This window comes from Harpia harpyja, chromosome Z, assembly GCF_026419915.1.
Source record: "Harpia harpyja isolate bHarHar1 chromosome Z, bHarHar1 primary haplotype, whole genome shotgun sequence".
NCBI lineage: Eukaryota > Metazoa > Chordata > Aves > Accipitriformes > Accipitridae > Harpia > Harpia harpyja.
This window is the reverse complement of record NC_068969.1, coordinates 91,075,148-91,099,071: the sequence shown is the minus strand read 5'-3', so window position 1 is coordinate 91,099,071 and position 23,924 is coordinate 91,075,148. Positions and strand designations below refer to the sequence as shown.

Genomic DNA, 23,924 nt, shown 5'->3' with positions numbered 1-23,924 from the left:
ACCCCAAAATAAACAGGCCGTGTTACAATAAATAGATGACAAGAAACAGGACGACACTCAAACTTCAGGTAGATAATATAAAAAGAACCGAATTAAGTATCAGTTACAAAGAAAAGGCATGTGCACGAATTTAAGAGTAGCAACAAGACAGACAAGTTCATAGGACAATACTGAGGGCCAGGAAACCAGGCAGTATGGGCAATCAAATTAGGCTTGGTACAAGCACCGCAAGAACCAGAACAGTCAAATGTGTATGTAGTTAGAAACAGATCTTAGGCTGTGTAAGAGGGGGCAGTGTTAGGAAGCAGTTTGGAGCGTGACTGCAGCTATAATACCGAAGCAGTGGGCTTCTCAGGCATCAGTCAGCTTGACTTACTGGGCAGAGCCAGACAGGAGCTTTGCCACTGGAGGCATTGCTTGGGGCAGCTGACGGAGTTACCAGCCACCAAGTAAGATACTACAGTAGTGGCAGAAAGACACAAAAACAAAGAGGGGAGGGATAAAAGAAGCCCACAGTTTTGGACACTTGGAAATGCAGATAAAGTTACTTTCTCCTACAAGCTGACTATGGACATACAGTGATCACATAAAAAGGTAGCCAGTGTTCCTGTATAGGACAGAAAACCATGCTGTCTTGAATGTTTCTAAATAGTAAACCCATCGGTCTTGCTGCCTTATACAGGTAACCGACAAGAGCATAAGTTTCTGTGGAAATAGCATCCCAGCTTCATCAGAAGCTTATATATATATATAGCTAAACACTGCTGGGTTTTATGTTTGTTTGTGGTGATTTCTTCCCTGATGAAAAGAGTTTAATTAATACAGCTGGAAAAGTTAATTCATTTAATTTGTAACTGCAAAATGCAAAATGTAAATGCAAAATGCACCTCATTTCTGCATTTCAAAGACACAGCAATAGCTTCAGAACATTATTAGAGAATCTGAAAGACTTGTTGTAATACTACTACTGATGTACCTTTATAGTTTATTCTGTGTGTTAAGTTTGATTAAAAGTCTTCTAAAATAATGAGGAATGTATGTTACAAGATATAAAAAAGTACTATAAAATAATGAGAAAACGTATGTTAAGTTTGGTTTGGGTTTTTTGACATGTCTTTTATGAAACACTTTAGCATCAGTATTTAAGTCTTTCTGATTAAGAGTAATAATGAAAGATATTTTAAGGATGTAAAGAGGACAAACCAGACCAAAACATATTTGGTGCTGACTTCGCACTAATAAACAACCTACTTTAATGCAATTACATCTCTATGACTTGAAATAATAAAAGACTAGGAGGGGCTGAAAATATGTTGCAGCACAGGATTAGAAATCTGAATCATCTTAACTAATTACAGAAATGGTCAAAAAAAAAAAAAAAGGTTGCAATTTCATAGGGACAAATGCAGGGTTCTACTTGTAGACAAAATTAAGTGACTGCAAGCAAAGGATGAAGAAAAAAAACACCCAGGTAGCAGCATTAAAGAAAATTATCTGGGTGATTATGGCAGATGACAAGTTGAACATAAACCAACAAACTCTGGCAAAAAAAGAAAATATCATAATTGGGTGTATGAGCAGGAATACAGCCTGCTACACATGTGAAGTAGTCCTTCCTTCTCAGCACTGGGAAAGCAGGATCATTATGTCCAGTGAGAGCCACCCTTCAAGACAGATGTTGACCAACTGTATAGAATTGAGAGAGCATCAAGGAGTAATGTTCATGTCTTTTAATCACCTGGCTGATTTCACAGTATCAAACTGTACTTCTACTAAAGTGACAAAAAGGGAGGGCTGAGGAACCCTTTCAACCCTCGTCACTGGATAAGCTACCATGTTTAAGACTAGTAACATGTAATACACGTAAAAGAGATCTGCATTAGTATTATATTTAACTAGTTCCAGTGAGCCTTGCTTTCAGATTGAAAAGCATCCCAATTAAAAGGTTAGCTTCTCATTTAGTAAGCTCAGTATGCGCAGAAACCATATTTTACTATAAGTGTTCTGTGTAGTTATGCTCTGTTGTTGTTGTTGTTGTTGTTGTAATAATAATAATAACACGAAAGCATATATCAATAACAATAATAATAATAGTAACAATAATAACAATATGAAAGCATACCAAGTAACCCTATGGCAGCTGTCACTGCATCTATATAACACCTGCTTTGGCATGGGCTACGCTTTAAACTGTGGGCTTGCAAAGTAGTAAAGGTGCCCTATTAAATGGACACAACAGCACGTGAGGAAGCTTCCCAGATCAAAGCACACATTAGGAACATACCCTGAACAGCTTCACCAATCAGTTGCTTCTCCCAGTCTGCTCATGATAAGGAATACCCTTCCTGGATGTAAAATAATTCAGTTTCTTCGCAACTGTACTTTTCCAAAGATATTTTTCTAGACACCTTCTTCACCATCTTTTTTACCTTGACTCTTTGCTATAAATCTTGTTCCCTAATAAAACAGCTGCTTGTTCCACATGATAACCTAATTAATACTACTGTGCAGCCAGCAGGGGGTAGACTGGGATAACAGTAGGGATACCCTGCATGAAAAATCTTTGAAACTAGCTTTCAAGAAATAAAAAAAAAATAGTGAGACTGCTATTAAAATCTTATTTTTTAATAACTAACTCACTGTCATCAACAAAAAGGAACATCAGGAAATGACTTCTTAACAAAGGCAAATAGGTTTGTATAAAAAAAATAGGAGAATAAAGAGTTTATACTCATGGTAGTACAGCAAAAGAACATCAACCTCTGTAAAACCATAAATTTAAAAAATGCTGGCTCAGTTATTCAGAATCAAAACAATGAGGTTTGTAACAAACCTTTAACAAAAGTTTCTAAATAAAGGTTTGGTACAATTATTTGACAACATCATTAAAAAATAAAAGCCTCAACTGCAAAAACAGGGAAGGAATTTCTGAAAAATAAATGGAGACTATAGTCATCAAATTTTATATTACATATAGTCTTATTCTACACAGAGTAATTGATTCCCTTTCACTGCATTACCTCCTTAACAGAAAAGATTTTCAAATACCCAGGTGATGAAACAACCTCCTCTGAAAAATAAAAACTAATGCTAGAGAATCATTTCCTATTCTTTTCTTAATCATGGTACCTGCTGCTAGAAAGGAGGCATTCTCCCAAGGGAATCTTCAGTTGCGAAAAACCTAATGAGCAAGGACTGTAATTTCTAACTGTATCACAAGACTGTGATATACACCACTTAATGCACAGCTTGCTTTTTGTTTTCAACTACAGGGCAAGGTTAAAAAAAAAAAAATACAAAAAAGAAAGGAAAAAACCCCCACCAAAACCTCACCAACCCACTCCAAAACAGAGCACTTGTTTACAGGTCTGTTTTAAGATACTTTGCTGAAACAAGCGTTTCATCTGAAAAGCATTAAGCAGACTCTCATCTCAGTTCAACAATAAATGTTTCTTAATTGAGAGAGACAGACAGACTTTGAGAAAGATATTTACCGCATAGTACATGCGCTTTCCAAATGCACCGTCAAAAACTCAATTCTTTTCTCCACTTAGCGTTCAGTCATCACTACGCTCATTTTCACCACCTAGAGTCTGCTTTTGCATCCCATCTGTATCTTTGTTCTGCATGCTTAACTTAAACTGCAAACTCTGAAGAGCCAGAACCCTTTTTTTCCTCCCTGTTTTGTAAAGTACCACTACCCTGGTCAGGCGCTATAAATAGTGTTCATTAACAATGTTTTGCAGTATCTCTAGAATTGTCACTCAAGATACAAAGCTTGTTTATGTTTGAATCAAAGTCACAAGAGTCTTGATTTTCAGGTAATTACCAGTAAGCTTAGTAAGGCTCTGCGTTACTCAGCAGTAATAAGAGCAGCTACAGTAAATACCTCTAACATAAATATCCCTCAAAACAGCTACGTTCTTTTCTGCCCGAGTGCTGCAAAAGGGCACACAACAACAGATTCTGCCTATTCTTTTTGCTCAAATAAAGATCTTTTGTTTCCCCCTCCAAGTTTAAATACACATTATTCTAATCTGTGATTTCTTTAGAAGCTGAAAGCTAAGTATCTCACTGCAGCACTCAACTGCAGATAATGCCACACTGGGCAATGAAATCAGTAAAGAGCTGGAACTAGTTCTGAGAGTGCTGTTATGTCCAGCAGTGAAGTTCCACATGGAGACATTACCTCAGGTCCTGAAAGCAGTATAACCATGTTCATCCAGCACAATGTTGAGTAGACATGACTATATTACTCCCACACGCAGACCCAGACGAGCAGTACTGCCACATGCAACTCTGCATCATGTCTCATTGCACAAGTAGGCATGCTGCAACTAGTGCTGCAGCCTAGAACTAATTCTTCCAGCTTAAACAAGGTATTTTATCATAGCATTACCTTGAAACAAACGAGCCAACTGAAGGTGACTAGCTCTCTTTATACAGGTGAGAAGGCATGCTAAAAAATCTCTACTCCTGCTTCAGTGTTGCTTTTCAACTTGTTAACTCCCATAAGTTGAGTAAGAAACAGCAAGCAGCCTGTCACTTTTGAACAGGTTTGTCTATTCTGTAAGATGCCAGAAGTGTCTTTTCATATTCAGGAGAAAGTAGCGTAACTATTATAATGTAGCCTATGTTAATTAGCACACCATGACAGATAGGGTCTATTCCTTAAAGTACTAAAAAGCCCGGCTTCTTGATACTTTTTCTTTTTACAAAGTCACATAAAAGAAACTCCATAACTCTGAGCAAACGACTTCCCATAACTGGCTAACAAGAGACATTTCTTTCATAATAATTTATTATCTGCAGTCTTCTCCATATTGTGTTCATCAGAGACAGGACAATGTCTGAAGAAATACAAAAAATCCAAAATATAAAATGTATGCACTACTGTTTTGTTTGCTGTGTTATGCTTCAGATTCAGGTACAGAAATAGATACATTAGTTATGAAGGGGAGGCAAAACCTGAAGGCTTTACCCTCAATCTACTAGAATTGTTTATGTAAAGGGGTCATCTCCCACATCAAGGGACAAGACTAGGAACATACAACCACACCAATCCCTGATCCCACTCTAGAATGAGGTCTCAACTGACACTTCTGCACAGCCTTATAGTATACAGTATGGGGTAGAAACCTATTTTATAACAAGTATTACAATGCTTTCTCAAAACTTTGATCTATTCTACTCATTAAGCTATCTTGCTCATTAATAATGCATATTGATGTAAGCACAAACTGCTAGGGAACAATAAACAAGTCATTCTGGGAAAAGAAACATACTTACATACACTTGATACACAACTTCAAAACATTAGCTATATTAAAACAATTTTCTGCACAGCATCCACATCATGTAATGAATGAAAAAGGAAAGTGGCCCTAAATAGCATGCCTAGTTTTACAAATTAAGAATATATACTGAATTTCATATATATCTGCTGAATAGAGTATCAATGACATGGCATAAGTTTAAAGGGATGGTAAGAGAATGAAAATAAAACTCATTAGTGAGAAAACACCTTTGAAAATTCTCTTCTGCAAATATATATAAAATTACTCTCTGTAAGAACATGCATTCTAGCATGTACTCTCCACATGAAAGTATTCTGATTAGTTAATAGAAACAAGTTTATTTGTTGACTTCAAAATAATTAAAGGTTCCTTTAAAGCTAAAAGGTAAATGGAATCTTAAACATATCAATTTAGTAATACATGCTATTGTATTTGGTACTTTGTAAAACAACTTTTAGTAAGTAGTAAATACAATCCACAAAAATTCTGTGAGACTTGGCAGTTGTATCTGAAATGAAACCTTTTGAAGTTTTATTAGATTTGCTAATTATGCTAGAAATTTGCAATTTCATAATACCTTCTTATTTCTGAGGTAGGCTTTCTTGGCTGAAATACGTCCACGCCTTGCTTCCAGCTGGCGGATTTTTTGTTGTAACTTTTGCAGCTCCTCTTTTTGCAAGTGTATAGATGTTGCTGTATCCTCTTTTTCAAGCATGGCTTCCATACTTTCGTAAGTGTCATAATATACCACTTCATCTCTCTTCTCTGTTTTAAAAATGTCAGCAATGAAAAAGTCAAATCAATAGTTTGTATTTGATTAACATTTTGTTTTGTAAACAACAACCCTCCCACTGAGTTGCAAGATTTAATGTAGAAGAATGCTATAGTCCCTTCAGAGGACTAGCAAAAATCAAAAGGTCAGAGGAAAAGCACTAAACAGCAAAACACTGTAGGGCTTTAAACTTTATATGAAGAACAGAAATCAATACCAATGAAGCACAGCCTGGTATTCAAGTAAGCTCAGAGCATTAAAAAACCAATGCAACTGTAAATGTACACTTGTGTCTGTAGCCTAACTTGATCACAGTGTCCATGCATGCCTTTGGGTCTCTTAACTAACACAAGGGACCCACAATGTGCAGTAATATCCTCTGGTCTTCACTACAAAGTTCAGGATACACAGACTCTTTCTGAAATCTTTGGCATGAGATTCTTCTGCCACAACCAACTATTAATTTCATGGAAGGGGAATCAGACAACAAAACACCAAAAATCATCTCTTAGGACGTTTCTGACCTCCCAGTCACTGCTTCTGCTCAGAGGCAGCAGAGGAAGGGTAACTTCAAGGCAGTTCTTCAGAGCATTACAGTCCTAAAAAGGAGGTCATTACTAATAGTTTTATCAACACTCATGATTTTTAGCCTCTTGAGTGAAGCATTCAGTATAACATTGAGCTCATCTCTGAATGCTGCCTTCTCATCTCTTGCCAAGAAGAAGAGTGATGATTATAAATCCTTGCAGAATGTTGGGATGAAGAAGCAGCAAAGGCCTCTTGTTCCTTATTTCACTGGCATACAAAATAGGATACTTTTGTAATATACCAAGAGGGATATGCATTACCGCTGGCTGAAACAGGCAGATACAGCTGGCATGACTGTGAAGCGTCTACTCTGTAGCACCACTAAACCTTCTCATTCCAACTTCATCAACTACTTTGAGCAAGACCGTGACTTCCTCCTACTTCTGCTACTAAATTGTTTGGAGAGAGGGGCAGGGTTTTCTTCAGTACAGTGTCCATTTTAAAAGCTGTTGTCACTTCATGTTACTTGTTTGTACATTTTCTGCTGCAACCAAAATTCTGATTGTCATGCTAATTTCAGCTCAGCAGAAGTCATAGCAGGACCAGAAAAGAAAGCAGAGCACTGTATAACCTTAAAACAAAATGTAACAAAACCAGACCTACTAGATTCATTACTTCAGTGTTCAGTTAAAAAAAAAAACAAACCAACATAAAGTTTCATCCATATGTAAAACTGCCAAGTCACTAGAACCCACGCTGAGACATCAGAGAGTAATAAGACTCATGGCTTACAACAATTATATTTTGCCGTGCACTTATAAAATGGTAGAATTTACATGCAAATTTTGGTTTAGAACACTTTCATGCAGAGTTAAAGACAGGAATTTACAAGTGCCTGCATCACAAAACCATCTTACAAGGATGTACAAATAGTTTGTAAGGATAGGATAAGAGCCTTTAAAATTCTAACCTAATAAATTCACATTTTGTGAATTTCAGTGCAGATCTTTGCTTAATGACAGTAAAAAAATACTACTGTTTTTTATAATATGACAATCTATTATCATTTGATACTTTTCAGATCCAATGTGCTGAATTTGCAAAAGAAAATGTTTTTCTGCTAGCTTAGAACCAACTGGCAGTCAAATCAAATCACACTCTCAAAGAAATCTGTTGGGACTTCATTAGCAGTACTGCTGATGTCCCTCAAATCAAAACAGAATCCCAAACTCTCTGAAATATCTCTGCAGAGCCAATACCATCAAGGAGTAAAGAATAGCAACAGCCTCTACAAGTCACTAATACACACGTATTTCAAACCATACAGATGTGCATAATTAAAAGGTTATTACTTTACTGACTATAAGTACACTTTAAAAAGGAAGTGTAACAGAAGATGCAACAGACCATTCTTTTCTCTTTGACAGCACAGGAAACAGCACATACTAAAAGACCATTATATGTTTTAGATGCTTTCATTCAGATTTGATGCTGAACAGTTTTGAAGAGATGTAGCCACTTCTCTGTCCCATTCTTCACATTAATTGCTCTATCCCCTCAACGTAAGTCCGAAGAGGTAATTTCATCCTTTGAGCAAATTCCCACACATTTAAGAACTGTTTTTTTCATTTTCTTTCCTATGGGATATTCACTGAGAGTTGTTGAAAAAGAGTAATTCCTTCTAACGTAGACAGCTGTCTTTAATAGGAAAAAACCCCAACTTTTGGATTTACTATTAAGGAAAACTTTACAAATTTAAAACAGCAAAAGCCAGAACAGTGAACTATTTTGTTGCCATGGGGGAAGGAGAGGGTTGGTTGTTAGCCAAGTGGTTCGTTTTTTTTTATTTTAGATCAGGTTGTGGGGTTGGGGGTTTTTTTGAGATTTCTGGAGAAAACATTAATGACAAGCCCTAATGACCTATGATGTTTTTACAGCAGTCTTAACCTCTGAGGGCCCTTAGTTTTCCTGTCACTACATCAAAGAGAAAGGATTTTGATACACATTCCTTCTCAGCCTCCCGTTCAAGGGATTTTCTTCGGTCCACAGGTAAGCAAACCATACTGTGTCTTCAGTATCAAAATTAAATGTCCGATTTCCCAAGTACAAAAACTATCTATCTCCAAAGCACAAAGCTCTCCACAGAGGCACCCAGTCAAAGCCACCACTTTTTTTAAAGTAATTTACAGAGTTTTCAACCCTCATCTTCCACACATGCAGTTACAGGTGTTGCCATCACAAGCCTAAAAGGAGCAGATACACTTAACAGTGAGAAGAATTCATGATACCTATGTTTTCTCTTTTTCCAGAGGCAACTCACAATACAATCCAGCTTCAAATCTCTCTTCTTAAGTCACTTTTCTATCCATAACAAAATTTGCTACACAAGCTCTATGCACTAAACAATAAAACAGAGCTTGTGTGAATAAAACCATTAACTACAGAAAGATCTAAAGGACAGAAATGGATTCAAAAACACTTTATGATTTACCTGTACCATTTCCATAGTTTGTACACATGCAAGGTATAGTAGGTTCTGGAAACATAAGGTTTCCATCACTGCTTTATATCAGTCAGATGGCCAACACAACATGCTTCAAAGTTTAGCTGAAGGACTCCAATTTGCAGGAATACCTTTGGAAAACCAATCACTTCAAATAAATGAATAATACCAATGCAAATTTTTAGTGAGACAAGTCCAGTAATTAAGACATTTCTTCCTCCCTGAATTTAGCTTTCCAAAACTTACATAGTATCTTATATGCTTATTTCCAAACACAGGCAATGAGAACCAGACCAAAACTTCTGTATGTGTAGTATAGGCCTTATGAACAGGTGTAAATTTTAATTTAACAGTACTTATATTAGAAGATCCAGCTCTTCACATGGTAAAGAATCTGTTCTCATTTCATTCCCACAGGCTTTACTAGACTCTTAGAAAAAGAATTATCTTTTACAGATTACATCTTAATTAAAATGCATAAAGCACCTGACATCAGTCTTCTGATGCTTTCAAGTTGTGCTGTCAGCAGCAGTTCTTCACATTTCAAGATCTCAAACTGCACTTCATATAATTGAAGCTGTAGATCATAATAGTCAGCTTCTAACTGGTCCAAATGGGCTATGGCTTCTGTACCACCTTTCAGGCTCTGCATCTAAATAAAAAGAGGGAAAAAAACCCAAACACATCACTGCAAGAAGAACAAAACCACAGACTTCATGATTGCAGCTAGATATGGTCTGGTACACTAAATGTAACGTTAAAATTGAACACATCAAGACAGTAAGATAGGTTTTGATCAGCCACACACTTTCAGACATCTTTAATATCTGACATTTTTTCCAATGGCAATAAAAAAACCCATGGCATTGGATTACACTTTGTGACTGTCAAAGTGACAAGTCATATTGTGAAACATCCCTACCAGTCTTCTACTCTACTACTTGATTCTCTGAAGATACATAATGAAATTAGTTATTTCATTATCTTCAGTACAAAAAGTCTAAAAGTTGTTTTGCTAAGGGCATCTAGAAAACTACAGTTAAAACTGTCATTAAAGCTGAACTGAGGAAAAAGTGAAAGATGGTGAAAACAGGGATAATTACATGCACTGATCCTCTGTAATGACAGCTTAACTGAGGAGTTCCACTGTTTCTGGAGTCCTTCACAGGAGAATAAAAGATCTAGATTAAAATATTTATATATATTTTAGTGCTTATTTGTGTCATACGTTTGACATAGAAAACTGACACAAAACACAACCAAAGCGAACTCAAACCATCCTCTTTCATTCAGCCAAACAAGATTTAACTGCTCAATACAGTTAGCCATTCAGACCATATTTAAAAAATACTGACATATAAGGGGATCTTATGTGCTGTCCCACTTTGGAAGGAATTCAAAGCCATGCAGCTCTACAACCTGCATGCAGAAGAGTTAGGGCCACATCCAAGTTCTCTACCAACTCAAAAAAAAAATTTATCTCTGCTAGTTTCTCTCAGACAATGGATAAAAGTAATTGTAAATTTCACTGGAGATTTGTGATCTATCTACCTTGCCATTCTGATGAAACACGGTTCAGTTTCTGTGTTACAGACTGTCCTGGGTTCAGCTGGGATAGAGTTAATTTTCACAGAAACCTGGGAGGGGGCACAGCCGGGACAGCTGACCTGAACTAGCCAAGGAGCTATTCCATACCATGTGATGTCATGCTCAGTATATAACTGGGGAGCGGGCTGGGCAGTGCGCTCGGCTTTCAGTGGGGGAGCGTTGGGTTCCGGGTGGTGAGCAGTTGCACTGTGCATCACTAGTTTTGTATACTCTTTTATTAGTACCGTTGCTGCTGTTGTAACTTCTCTTTTTGTGTTGTCCCAGTAAATTGTCCTTATCTCAACCCACGAGGTTCCTTTTTTTTTTTCCCCTTTTCTCCTTTCTGATTCTCCTCCCCATCCCACTGGAGGGGGGCGGGAGGAGTGAGCGATCAGCTGCGTGGTCCTTTGTTACCAGCTGAGCTGAAACCACGACACAGACGTTCTATCATTAAAAAGGGATGTCTACCAAACAAAAATAGAGGACCTAGCAAACTATACATTTTAAAAAATATTTGCTAGTATGTTTTTATATTATGGTGGTTTCTTCAAGGTGTAAAACTGTATCTGTAATTAATAGCCGGAATTGGGTTTCCTTGGTTTTATTTATCACACATGTTTAAATATAACTATACTAAACCAGAAAGATATCTGTACTGAATTAAACCAAAGATCCATCTTACTAAATACCCTGTTTCAGACAAAGGTTAACTGCAAATATTCAGGAAGATGAAACATAGTAGGCAGCACAGTGATACCTCCCTAAAATGCTTCACCAGCCTCTAGTGCAGCTGGCAGCACAGCTTAAGCCACAGTGCTACCTTTTATACAAAATAGACTTACTGGATTTTACTTCATAAATTTGTCCTATCCCTTTTTTTATAGCATGTACACTTTTACATCATTATCCACTGACAGGGATGTCACAGCTCAATTAAACACTAAGAAAACAGTCCTGTACAATACGCTTCTCTCCATTTAAGATTGATAGAAGACCTGTGAATCAATTCTTGTAACATCTATTTTAAAAATTTCTTCTATTATATTGTATATTTACTGAATGCATTTTTTGTTTATCAACTATTAGCTTGAAAGGCTCAGTAAGTCCTTAAGTGAATATCATAAATCTTACAATCAATAATGTATAATTTATATGTTTCGGTCCAGTGTGACACCAGAAAGTCTTGTTATGCCATTCTATTACTCTGCATCCATATTAAGTTACTAATTGTGACCAGAACAGTAAATGACATAATGATGGCATATTTGGAGTGAATTAGAGGCTAGTTTTCAAGACAAAAGGACTGATTCTCTTGAACCTTCCAGTTTTTCTATATAAGAGGGATAATGTTCATTGGTCAGGCCGGGTATCTGGGGTTTTGGCATTTTCAAAGGATTTTCTCATTGTAAAAACATATATCATAGCAACAAAACATGGTGGGGGTTTTTTTGGGGGGGTGGTGGTGTTCTCTTTTGGTTTTTGTTTGTTTGTTTACATTAAGGATATGTCATTCAAAATTCTACCACAACTAAGAACTTTTGCTTTGTTTGTGAAATTCACTGAAACTTATGCTTTTTTTTTCTTAAAAAAAAAAAGATGTTCCCAAATTTAAGTCCACAGCCTTTGTATAAAGATTGCATAGACACATCTTCAGGCCATCTTCAAAAGCATCAGCTTATCAAGTTATAGCAGCTCAGTACTTCAATCAGCTGCACTGGTGTCTGCCTGATAAGGGACCTGTCTTACAACTGAATCATAGCCCTACAAGCATACATTACAGATGCTGCCAGCTACCTGGTCTGTTTTAGGGGTACAACACCACTATATTCAGTTTTCAGGTGCAACACAAAAGGGAAATTAATATTGTCATATGGTTCTCAGGCAGCTATCCTAGCTACATAATAGACCCTCATGAAAAAGAAAAGTGGGGACCTTTAATTTCAACCATTTATGTTAAAACTTTATGAGAGATATGATACACGTGTGATAACTCAAAAACAATATCATCACTCTTGGGAAAATGTCAGTATTTTTTGTTAACAATTTAAGGAGTGGTTCAATTCTTAATGTTACAAGTTGCTATCTAATCCCTACTAGTAATTTGCTGCATCCTTGGTAGATCTCAGGCTGATCAACACAGTGAAAGAAACACGAAGAACTTTAACACAAGAATGTTACGGGAAAGAAACATTTTGCAGCTGGACAAAGAATTAGAACTGAGGAGATCTGAGTTCGATTTCCTGCTATGCCACAACCTCTTGCGTTAACTCAAGCAAATAATTTAATCTCTCTGGCCCTTATGTTCTTTGTTGTCTCACTGATAGAAAGTGCAGAACTTAAGCAGGAACTTAGGTTTCTTAATAGTTCTAAGGGAGAAATGTATCACCTGTAAACCCACACATTGTTAATAAAGATATTAATGGGTTAAAACAGAAAGCCTCTGACAAGAACTATGAACATACATACCAAAGGGACAGATGACAAAATTAATAGAAAAATAGGCAAACATGGAATACAGAAGTGAGGGCCATCAAATCCAGCTTTCCACCACAGAATGCTTTCAGACAAATCTAAAATGAACTGCTTTCATAAACTGAGTTCTTAAAATAATTTCCATGTTGTTATTGTTGTTCTTATTCTGCTTTTGTAAAAACTAAAACAAAAAGCTTCCACAAAACTCTGTATTTGTTACTCCCATTGCAAGTCTGTTCCAGATACTCCCTCCTAACTGCCAGGAAACTTCTTCCATATTTCCAATGTATTCACAATCAGATAATACCATTTGTTCTTGGCCAGTACTGAACTGCAACACGCATTGCTCTTGCCTAATATTTATTCCCTGTAGTACTTTTGTAGAGAGCAATTTTGTATCATCTGAGCCTTCATTTTATTTGTCAAAACAACTTCAACTCCTCTTGTAGAACAGACTCGCCATTCCTGGCATCGTTGTGGTAGCCCTCCCTCTAACTACTCCAGTTAGAACTAATCTTTATTGGGTGATCAGAAATGCATGTAAGAAAGGTGTAGAATAAATCTCACAACTCGATGTACAGCAAGACTAACACTTCTCCCTTTGCTGGAAATACCTGATCTGACAGACTGGAGAGCATCTGCTGCTGTACCACCCTGTTGCATTGGTGGCTCAATCACATTGCTACCAGGTTATAAAGTCATTCTCATCTGCTGTCATTTACAAAGTAATTAACCTGCAGTTCACAGTAAAAAATTATATTACTTTTCCATAGCTATATATATATGAATAGCTATTATTAAATTTTCTATTATCCAGCCTTTTAAGTAATCTGTTACTGTTCAGATAGAATACAAAGTCATGTTTCAATCCACTCCATGTGAATCCTGACTGTTCTCTAGTTCAAGTATTATTTTAACTCATCACTGTTGCTGTCTGAGAAGCCTCAGAAGGAGGGAGTAAAATTCAGAAAACAACTCAGGTCTTTAAGTGTGAATATGGAAGCTCATCCTCAAAACCAACAGAAAATCATTTTAAAGAATTTATAAATGATTTTAAGGGAAACATGGAGCACTCTCACCACTGATAAAAGGCAGGCTTTCACTCATAACTAGCAACTTGTGGAACAAAAGCACTACTCCAACCAATTAAGTATCAGGAGTCAATTATAGTCAGGCCATGATACTAGAGGATACAATATTATAAAAAAAAAAAAAAAAGAGGTTAAGATGATCACTCACAATTAGTATCCTGGGCAATCAGAAAAATTTCAGACACTAAAAGAAACATGTTTTCCCCTTGAAAAGGGTGTACCACTGGTTTTATAAACTTTTTTCTTTTCCAGGACTAAATGTTCAAAAATCCATAGACAATCTGCTGAACACCAACAGTGTCCTCATAAACAGTCAGATCTGGTCTTTGCTCTGAATTGTCATTCTTTCTGTCTTAATCCTCAACTCAAACCCTGATAAATTAGTTTCTTGAGCATTTTAGTCTTTTTCAAAGGAACATCCTGTTTTCATCTTCTGTGCCTAGAAAACAGTAGCTAAATGGTTTGCCAGAGAAGGTATTTGAGTTCTACAAGTATCTTCTTTATGGTAAGACTGCAACCCTTCCTCTCCAGTATGGGATTCCCAGTCATGTTTGCCACACCCAACTTTGCATACTTAAAGCTTTTACATTCTCAAAGCTAAAAAAGATGTTTCAGAAAGAAGTTGGTCCTCATATCTCCCCATCACCATGTTTTGACCCAGAGCTCTACCTTGTAATACACCATCCCAAAGCACCATGTCCATGCATGTCCATCAGATGTTTCTCATTTCTCCATTCCCAAAAGCCCCAAACTCGTTCAGAGCCTTTCATCCCCCTGTATACTGCAATGAACCTCTCCTTTTCCTATGCAGCCCCTAATGCTTTTGCACATCAAAACAATCACTCATTTACCAGACTGAGAGCTCATTCAATAAAAATTCATGGAAAGTCTCCACTGGGAGAAAAATAAGATGTGCTACAGAAAAGACGATGTGTAGCTGCTCTAAATATGTGAACATATTCAATTTATATTTCCAATTAGTACTGCAGGATTCTCTCATCAACTCTTAGCTAAGGATAGCAATAGCCTGATAAACTCAGGTTTCCAGATAACTCTTGGCTTTCTAAATCTAAAAAGCATTGAAATGGAACAAACTTTTTATTTTCTTGCTCTGGGTCTTGCATGTACTATGTCTTCCTTGCAGATCAAGCTGTCTTCTACAGAAGCTCCTAAAATAGGCACATAGTCTGTCAGGGTTACGAACCACCAATCTATACAGTGCTGAAGTCGTGAATTCTCTGAATAACCTTTTCATAACAGAGCCACTGGTTTAGTCGAATTTTGCTGAAACATTTCAAAAGCACTCTAAAAACAAGCAACTGATTGGATAGAATGTAAATTAACATTAGTATGACAGAAAGTTCTTAGCACCAAATATCTGTATGATAGCAAATTTTAAAAGAGTATTTGTAGCATTTTTGCTTTTGAGGAGGTGTCATAAAACCCAATAAATGTGGGGTTTTTCTACTAAGACATTTAAACACAGTTTAATGCATGCACTCTTTCCTCAGGAAAGCTGTAGCTAGCACAACCCTCTCTGGAAGACTGCCTTAATAATTAGGGTAAGCAGAGACAAAGACAGTACAGTACAACAGGCTAGTCAACTGTATATTTACTAATGTTCAGACACCTTCCATCTGGAATGTCAGAGCTACTCTGAAAAGGTGGTCATGCCTCTGAGACCTAAAGTGTGGAGATTACACAGCAGCAGATTTCTGTCCTATCCCTTCTCTTCATTTTAGTCATCTCAGTGGATAGCTGTAAACATTAACAGTAAAAACTATCATCGTGGTTGACTAACCAGGAAAAGGTGAACAGAAAACATAAGTGGCAGAAAAAACACCACACCTACATTGCAACTCCATTTGACTAACATGGTAGAGTGTAGTAAAAGTTTTAATACAGACTTTTATTATTAAAAGCTGAAAAATAATGACTTTCAAGTCTGGGGGGGGGTTGTTTTAAGTACATCATCACTCTTTAAGGTTTGCTTTTTTTCTGCATGGTTTATTTTTCTACTTATTGGTATGAAAAATTACCTCCTCTTTCAGTGCATGTTTCTTCTGCTCCAAACAGATTTCTTTAGCACGCATCAACTGCAAAGTCTCCTTAGAAACTGCATACTGAAGCTTTTCCATACGTTCCACTGCTGCTGCCCATGCTGCTTTACCAAATTTTTTCTGGTCTGCTCGCATTCGATCGTACACAGCTACAGAAGGGAAGAAAAGGCAGACAGCTTACCATCTACTCTTCAGGTCACTAGTGGTTCTACTGCAGAGACAATGCACACATTTGTACCCAAAAGCATACAAAGTTCTCTTAGCAGGGAGCAGTCATTCTACAGAGTACTAAGGTTCAAATCCAGGATGTAAGTACTCTTAGGATTCATGTAAATATGCAATTAGGTATTTGTTGATTGTTTTATCATTGTAATTCCAATTTTTGTTATCCACAGGAGGACCATTCTGAGTACACAGTACCTGACCACTTGAACCACTGGTTCAGAATTCTTTACTTAATAAAAATATCTCATTAATGCTACCACGTGGTCTTAAACTGCATCCCAAATTTTCCCTGCTTCTGAAAGCACAAATTATCAGCTACTAAAGTCTCCAGTTTCCCTTAATAACTTCTATAGTGCAGTCGTAAGTTTAAACAAATCTGCAGATTGAAAAAAATTACAATTTAAAACAAAAATTTCTGCTTGATCTCAAGTACAATTCTGTAAGAATACTGAATTAAATTTAAATAACATCTATCTTTTCACTCAAAATGCTGGTTGCTTCACAAATCGCTTCAAAATAAGTAAACAAATTATAATCTGATCTTAATATGCAGACGCGAATGCGAATCTTTTCAGGAAGACTTCAGAGTAGCACAAGTCCCTTGCCTGATTCAGATTTTCTGTTCTTGAGCTCCAGGCAACATCTAAGCTGACACACATGAGATAGTCACCATTTTTAATATATAGAACAATCACATGATACTGTACACTTAGCTTTGCAAAGCAAAAACCACGGAGGCCACACAATCAAAGGGGAGGCATTCAGTCCCCAGGTGCTAAAAGATATTACATGCAGTTGTTAGGTAATAAAAAATATATGTTCTCATGTGTTTTTCCTCTGCCATCTGTTAGTGTTTTGGTATGTAAGACCACACTGTGCTCAGCAGGAGGCCAAAAAAACCCAAAACATAACAAAACAGGCAAGCAACCTGTCTACCAAAGGTCTATGGTTGTAAACAGACTCCAGGCATTTCATCTCCCAGTGTTCTTCCCCACAATCTTAACTGCTGTACATAAAAAAAGCATGTGAACAAACCAAAAATAAGTAACTGTAAATACACATTCTTCATCAACTAACTGGGTATTTTATTAGCTGCCTTTGTCATACTGGAAAAGGAACCAAACTGATTAAATACGTTTAGAATTTGCTCTAATTAAATTAATTCCAACATGCTTGACTGGTTTAGTCACTTTTTCAAAATGGTGGAGTTTCATGTTATCCTTAACTTGGGTTGTCACCAAAAGGAATCATTTTGCAGTGACTGCTTCTCTTGAGGCAGATCTAGCAGTCATGCAGGGAGATTACAAGAAACCTACCCATCCAAAAGTATTTTCTCCTAGGGGTATGGCTCATTTATCTGGTTGCACAATCACTATCACCAAGGCAAAGAAAGAAACACCAACCCGCAGCCAAGCAGGGAAGACAGTGGGACATAAACCCTGTCAGTAGTAGCCCACAGTCAAACGAAAAGAGGTGACATGAAACCACATCCTCGGGTGTGTTTGGCCTAATAAACTGATTATTTAAGTTAAAATGGTACAAGGATGAGAGTGCAGATGTACATGGCAAGTCATATGACCTGGTTTTACTGCACCAACTCTTTAGTAAAACTGCTGCATTCTTCAAGCATAGAAATGCCAAGGTTATATCCATGAAGATTTCTGATTAACAGAGCAGCTTTAACTAAGTAGTCAAACTGAGCTGTTGCTTAATATTTAGAGCTCTGAAAAAAAATAATCACTGAAAGGCAAGGGAGACAGGAAAAGGAAATGAATTGAAAGGTAATAAACACTTACTATGGTGGTCTGCCATATCCAGTACAGAAGACAGAATCCATCACAGACTCTACGCTTCCTAAATCCTTTGCAAATGTGCAGTGCAGCTAATACAATCACATCGAGAAAGTCATTGCGAAACTTTTATCTAAAATTTCTATTCTGCTCACTTCTGTCGATGTTCTGAAAAAGCTTATTGGTGAAAGATTCGAATAGACACAGAAGAAAAAAAAATGGGAATGACAACTGCATTTTCTGCATGGAGGATTGATGAAAAAAATAAATAATAGTACAATACAGAACATGGCAAACATTAAATAAATTTTTAAAGATCTTTTATTTGATGGATAGGATAGTAGAAAATAACTACCTTTCTGTGTTTTAGCTGTTATTTCAAAGTATTTAACTGTAAGATCTTGAATAGAAAGCACAGCCATGTGGGCTTTTCTCTGCCAATCAGCATCTTCTTTTTGCAGACTCTCAATTCTTCTGGGGCCTAGGTAGTCATTCTCTATCGAGATCTGAAAATAAATCAGTCCGTAATTAACAACAAAATTAATTGTTGCTATTTTGCCAACAGCAACGAGTTTCAGGGTGGTTAAGAAAGAAAGAAAAACAAAAAGGAGAGAAAACTACCAGCAAATCACCATGGCTTCTATTCAACAGAAAAAAACTCTTTGAAGAGCTCCTTTCTGTTGAAAAAGTACATCCATGGTTTCATTACTATTCTTTCTGGAAGCACAAAAAACTCAAATGTAAATTTGATTTCTCAGTATGTTTTTGTTAAATATCTTATCACCTTCAGATAACAAGCACGCTTCATCCAGGCTTTCTTCCAGCCTGAAATATTTCATTCTGAAGTAAATGAATGCTCTTCAGTCAGAACAAAGCTAGAAACAGGGATGTCTTGGGGTAGTGGTAAGTGATCACCACCATTTTAGTAGTTTTTTCTTTGTTATAGATGACTTTTAAAAACATATTTTCCTAGTGCCTGGGAGTTCCAATATCTTTTCATTGCCAAGACCAACGTAATTTTATTTTGAAGTGACAACTATCTGAAGCAAGTAAAAGATTTGGAGTTTCTTTTAAAAATTAATAAAAATATAGTACGCTCTCCCAAAACTCGAAATTTTTACACACTCTTTAAGTCCCACTATACACAACAGACTATATGTCTAAGTAATTAAATATTTAAGCCTGCTCCTGTAACACCAAAGCCTTAATTCTGAATATTTTTCATTTACCTCAGTCAAGAAGAAACCTCACTGGTATAGACAAAACCCCCCAAACCAAAAGTGCTCATAATCTTACATGTCCCCAGATATTTTAACCTGAAGTTCTAATGGCTCAGATATTAATGTTGATTTCACAAAGCTTCAATTTGGTCTCAAAGAGCCAAACAATAGGTTTTTAAGTGACTGTTCAGGATCTACCTCTGCATATCCACTCATCCCATCTCTTAGAAGGATGATTTTTATAAGTAAAAATATATAGATGCCCTCTAAGTAATTGTGCATTTCTTGAGAAATGTTTAAACTAGTTTAATAAGGTATTTTAATATACTTATGTATTTCTAAAACCCTTAGAAAGGCAACAGGCGAAATAAAAATGTGGACAAATGATAAGAGTAATAATTTCACTAGATAGATTATAACATGTAATTCAATGGAGCACATATGTACCATGATTCCCACAGGGAATGCTTATGAGTGGACAGACAAGAGTTTCCAAATAAATGTCAAACTGTATGTATATACCAGTGAATGATGACTGGTGAAGTAAATGCTTTCCACTTATGCAGAACTCTGAAACAGCAAGTTCCTTTGAGAAGCAGGATAAAAAACAATTCAGTTAAAAGTCTTCCTTTTCTATTCCTTGGTAAAGATGAGGTAATTTGATACTGGAATTCACACAGGATCACCGAGTAATGTGAGTAACATTCTTGTTAGGCATCATTTCTAAGAGAGTAAGAAGCCTTGAAGTAACATTTCTTCATCAAGTTTTGCCTGCCAAAACATTATTCACATATGGTGCAAGCTAAAGAGATTTATGACAGCATAATACAATTGTATCTTTGTTCCCTGGAGCAAGTATTTACAAGTAACAAAAATGGGAAGCACGTTTTCATTAACTGTAATCCCAAGTATGTCATCCGTGCCATCACTGGCACTGAGGGTATTCATACAGCAAGGCACAGAAAACCCAAGAAGACTTTGCTTTAGCAATACCCATACAAGTATGCATAGTATGTGCAACCATAAGCAGATGGTCACGAACCTGCAAAGCTTTAGAAACTGGGGGAACAAGGAAGAAGATGGGATTGTCAACATTTATGAGGATGGACCAGTTCAACCTGGTACAGTTACTGATGCATACCTTCCCCTTCCCTTTATGCATCTGCAAGCAGCATACTCCACAAATGTCTACTGTCTGGAAGAAGGTCCTCAAGTAGTTGCATGAACAAGAATAGACCAACACCATGCCTTAAGGCTGCAGAAACAGTGGCATGCAGCAACAGTGGCAGGCTTAACAAAAGTCTGAAAGGGGCCCCAGAAAGATACACAGGACTGAAGCAATTGCCTAATGCTGCTTGAGTTGACCTGCCCTGATGCTTAGCAGTCTTATAGCCTATACCTACACAGCTTCATTATCTAGCAAGACAGTCAAACCCTTAGAATTATTGACCATAAACATGAATAGATGAAGATTCTTCTTGAAGTGTCTTGTAGTACAATCAAAAGACCAAGGTACAGCTAATGTTCATGTTTGAACTCTGCATTCTGCAGCTTGGATAAGGGACATGCACACTATGCTAACTTTCTGGCTCTGAAGCCATGAAATGATGAAGGAGGGATGTGCTGGTTTTGGCTGGTTTTGGATCCGTGCTGAAAACAGTGTTGATAATTCAGGGATGTTTTAGTTATTGTTAAGCAATGCTTACACAGACTCAAGGCCTTTTCTGCTTCTCACCCCACCCCACCAGCGAGCAGGCTGGGGGGGCACAAGAAGTTTGGAGAGGACACGGCTGGGACAGCTGACCCCAACTGACCAAAGGGATATTCCATACCATATGACATCATGCTCAGCAATAAAAGCAGGGGGAAGAAGAAGGAAGGGGTGACATTCGGAGCGATAGCATTTGTCTTCCCAAGTAACTGTTATGTGTGATGGAGCCCTGCTTTCCTGGAGGTGGCTGAACACCTGCCTGCCAATGGGAAGTGGTGAATGAATTCCTTATTTTGTTTTGCTTGCGTGCACGGTTTTTGCTTTACCTATTAGACTGTCTTTAACTCAACCCATGAGTTTTCTCACCTTTAGCCTTCTGATTCTCTCCCCATTCCACTGAGGGAGAGTAAGCGAGCAGTTGGGCGGTGCTCAGTTGCCAGCTGGAGTTAAACCACAATAAGGGAGGAGGCTCTCATTGTTTCAAAGGGAACGTCCATTCAACAGGTGAAGACAGAATCTTGGTGCCAGTGCGGAACAGCCTTTGACAGGTGAAAAACTCCAGCTGCTTCCTTAAGAAAGGTGGCTAGCTACAAGCTGAGGATGAACCTTAAACTGAAAAGCTTGTTCCCTTCACATTCGAAGCTGTTAGACCAGAGTACGTTGCTTGTTCCAACAACCATTTAACAGCTATGCCAGCCAGAGGCAACTGAGGTTCAAGGTGACAAATTCAGAATGAGAAAGTACAAAAACAAGTAAGAGCTGCAAATGCTCAGAAGATCCAGGTTCCCAGGCTGATTCCTGGAGTAACACTCCTTAGCCACAGAGATCTTTGTATCTCTTTGGATAGTCTAGTTAAGTTCAGGATAACACAGTATGGCCACTTGCTGCCACTTGCTGCCAGCAGAAGGCATCTCAGAACATTCATGGGGCAGTAGGTGTCAAATGGATCAAAAAAAACGCAGGGAAGTTATCTATCAGCATGCTTGGCATTGTGTATTACATAGGTAGTCTTTTACCTAGTTCTCACGTAAGGGAGAAGGAAAGCAATCGAGTTGCTCTAGTATTTCACTTCATGAGAGGATCTAATTTTGGGCAAAGCAGACTTGTCAGAAGGAGACTCCAGAAAGGTATTCAATAAACCCAGTCTGCACTGCATCCTTGAAGACAGGTGCTTGCTTCCCAGCTTTGTTTCTATTAGGTCAATGACTTTGAGTGGCAGCAAACTTTAAGTCCCCTTTAGTACCTTGGAAGTTGCAACCTCTGGGGTCTAGCTGTCTGCTGCTCTCTGCTTTTCCCAGCAGGCTTGCAGTGTTCCTGCCCAAGCTTACTTTCCTGGGCTTGTCTGACATACACACCCTGTGGCCTCTGAGAGCCTCTCCATTGACCTGAATGTCCTCCAGTGCTCCCTGTGGGAAAAGCAATCTTTTCCCATCCAGCCAGTGTGCTCCACCTGATTCAATTTCTCCATCAAGAAATGTAACAAAGAAAAATGGAGTTATTAAAAAAAAATACCAGTGTAAAAGAAAATACTGCTAGCAACATTTCCAAAAGTAATTACTGTCATTCTTTATCATCAAGACCAATAACTGTGACAAACTAAAAGACAAAGTGCATGCAAACAGCCACTTTAGGCCATGTACCTGGCACACTCTGCGGAAACATGGAAAAGACAGCCATACTGTGATTGTAAATACTGACAATCACCAGTCACTTGAGAGAAGAATTATCAGTTTTCAAGTGCAATCTACCTAGAAAATTATTATAATCTCCCAGTTATCAATGAAATTTAAGCTTGTCATCCTTTCAGAGCAGGACAGACAATCACCAGAGAAAAACAGGGATGAACAACTGAGACACACTGGTAAAATACACATGGTCCCCTTTGACAAATGGCTGTCTGAGCACTACGTCCCATTCCAGTAAAGTGCCACTACAACAAATATATACAAAGATAAACTGAATATTATGATTTCATATAAGTAATGTAATTTGGGTGCATTTACATAGAAAATAGAAAATCTTTAATGTTTGTGCTGGTTTTGGCTGGGATAGAGTTAATTTTCTTCATAGTAGCTGGGATCGTACTACGTTTTGGATCTGTGCTGAAAACGGTGTTGATAATTTGAGGAGGTTTCAGTTACTGTTGAGCAGTGCTTACACAGAGTCAAGGCCTCTTCTGCTTCTCACACCACCCCACCAGCGAGCAGGCTGGGGGGGCACACGAATTTGGGAGGAAACACAGCTGGGACAGCTGACCCCAACTGATCACAGGGATATTCCATACCATATGACATCATGCTCATTATATAAAGCTGGGGGAAGGAGAAGGAAGGTGGGAATATTCAGAGTGATGGCATTTGTCTTCCCAAGTAACCGTTACGCGTGATGGAGCCCTGCTTTCCTGGACATGGCTGAACACCTGCCTGCCGATGGGAAGTGGTGAGTGAATTCCTTGTTTTGCTTGCTTGCGTGCATGGCTTTTGCTTTACCTATTAAGCTGTCTTTATCTATTAGTTGCTGGCTAGGGTTAAACCACGACAATGTTACGATAGGAACTAGAATGTAAGCCCACGAAAAAATTGGTAGTTTAACTAAGGGAAGACCACAGCTGTAACAGGGAGAAGAGCTGGGGAAGAAAGACAGGGAACCTGCCTCTGGATGCCTCTGG

General features: G+C 37.7%; 1 protein-coding gene across 2 annotated transcripts in view; it reads right to left on the bottom strand.

The window, feature by feature from the left end:
* JMY (junction mediating and regulatory protein, p53 cofactor) overlaps positions 1-23,924 on the bottom strand; it is a 73,589-nt gene that overhangs the window by 16,715 nt on the left and 32,950 nt on the right. For both annotated transcript variants that reach the window (XR_008233486.1, XM_052777000.1), the window contains exons 3-6: positions 18,681-18,831; positions 16,290-16,459; positions 9,587-9,752; positions 5,875-6,062 (exon numbers count right to left, since the gene is read on the bottom strand). Coding sequence is in view for 1 of the 2 variants with exons in the window: in XM_052777000.1 (XP_052632960.1) it covers positions 5,875-6,062; positions 9,587-9,752; positions 16,290-16,459; positions 18,681-18,831 (675 nt within the window). In the remaining variant the exon portion in view is untranslated. The remainder of the gene's footprint in view (positions 1-5,874; positions 6,063-9,586; positions 9,753-16,289; positions 16,460-18,680; positions 18,832-23,924) is intronic.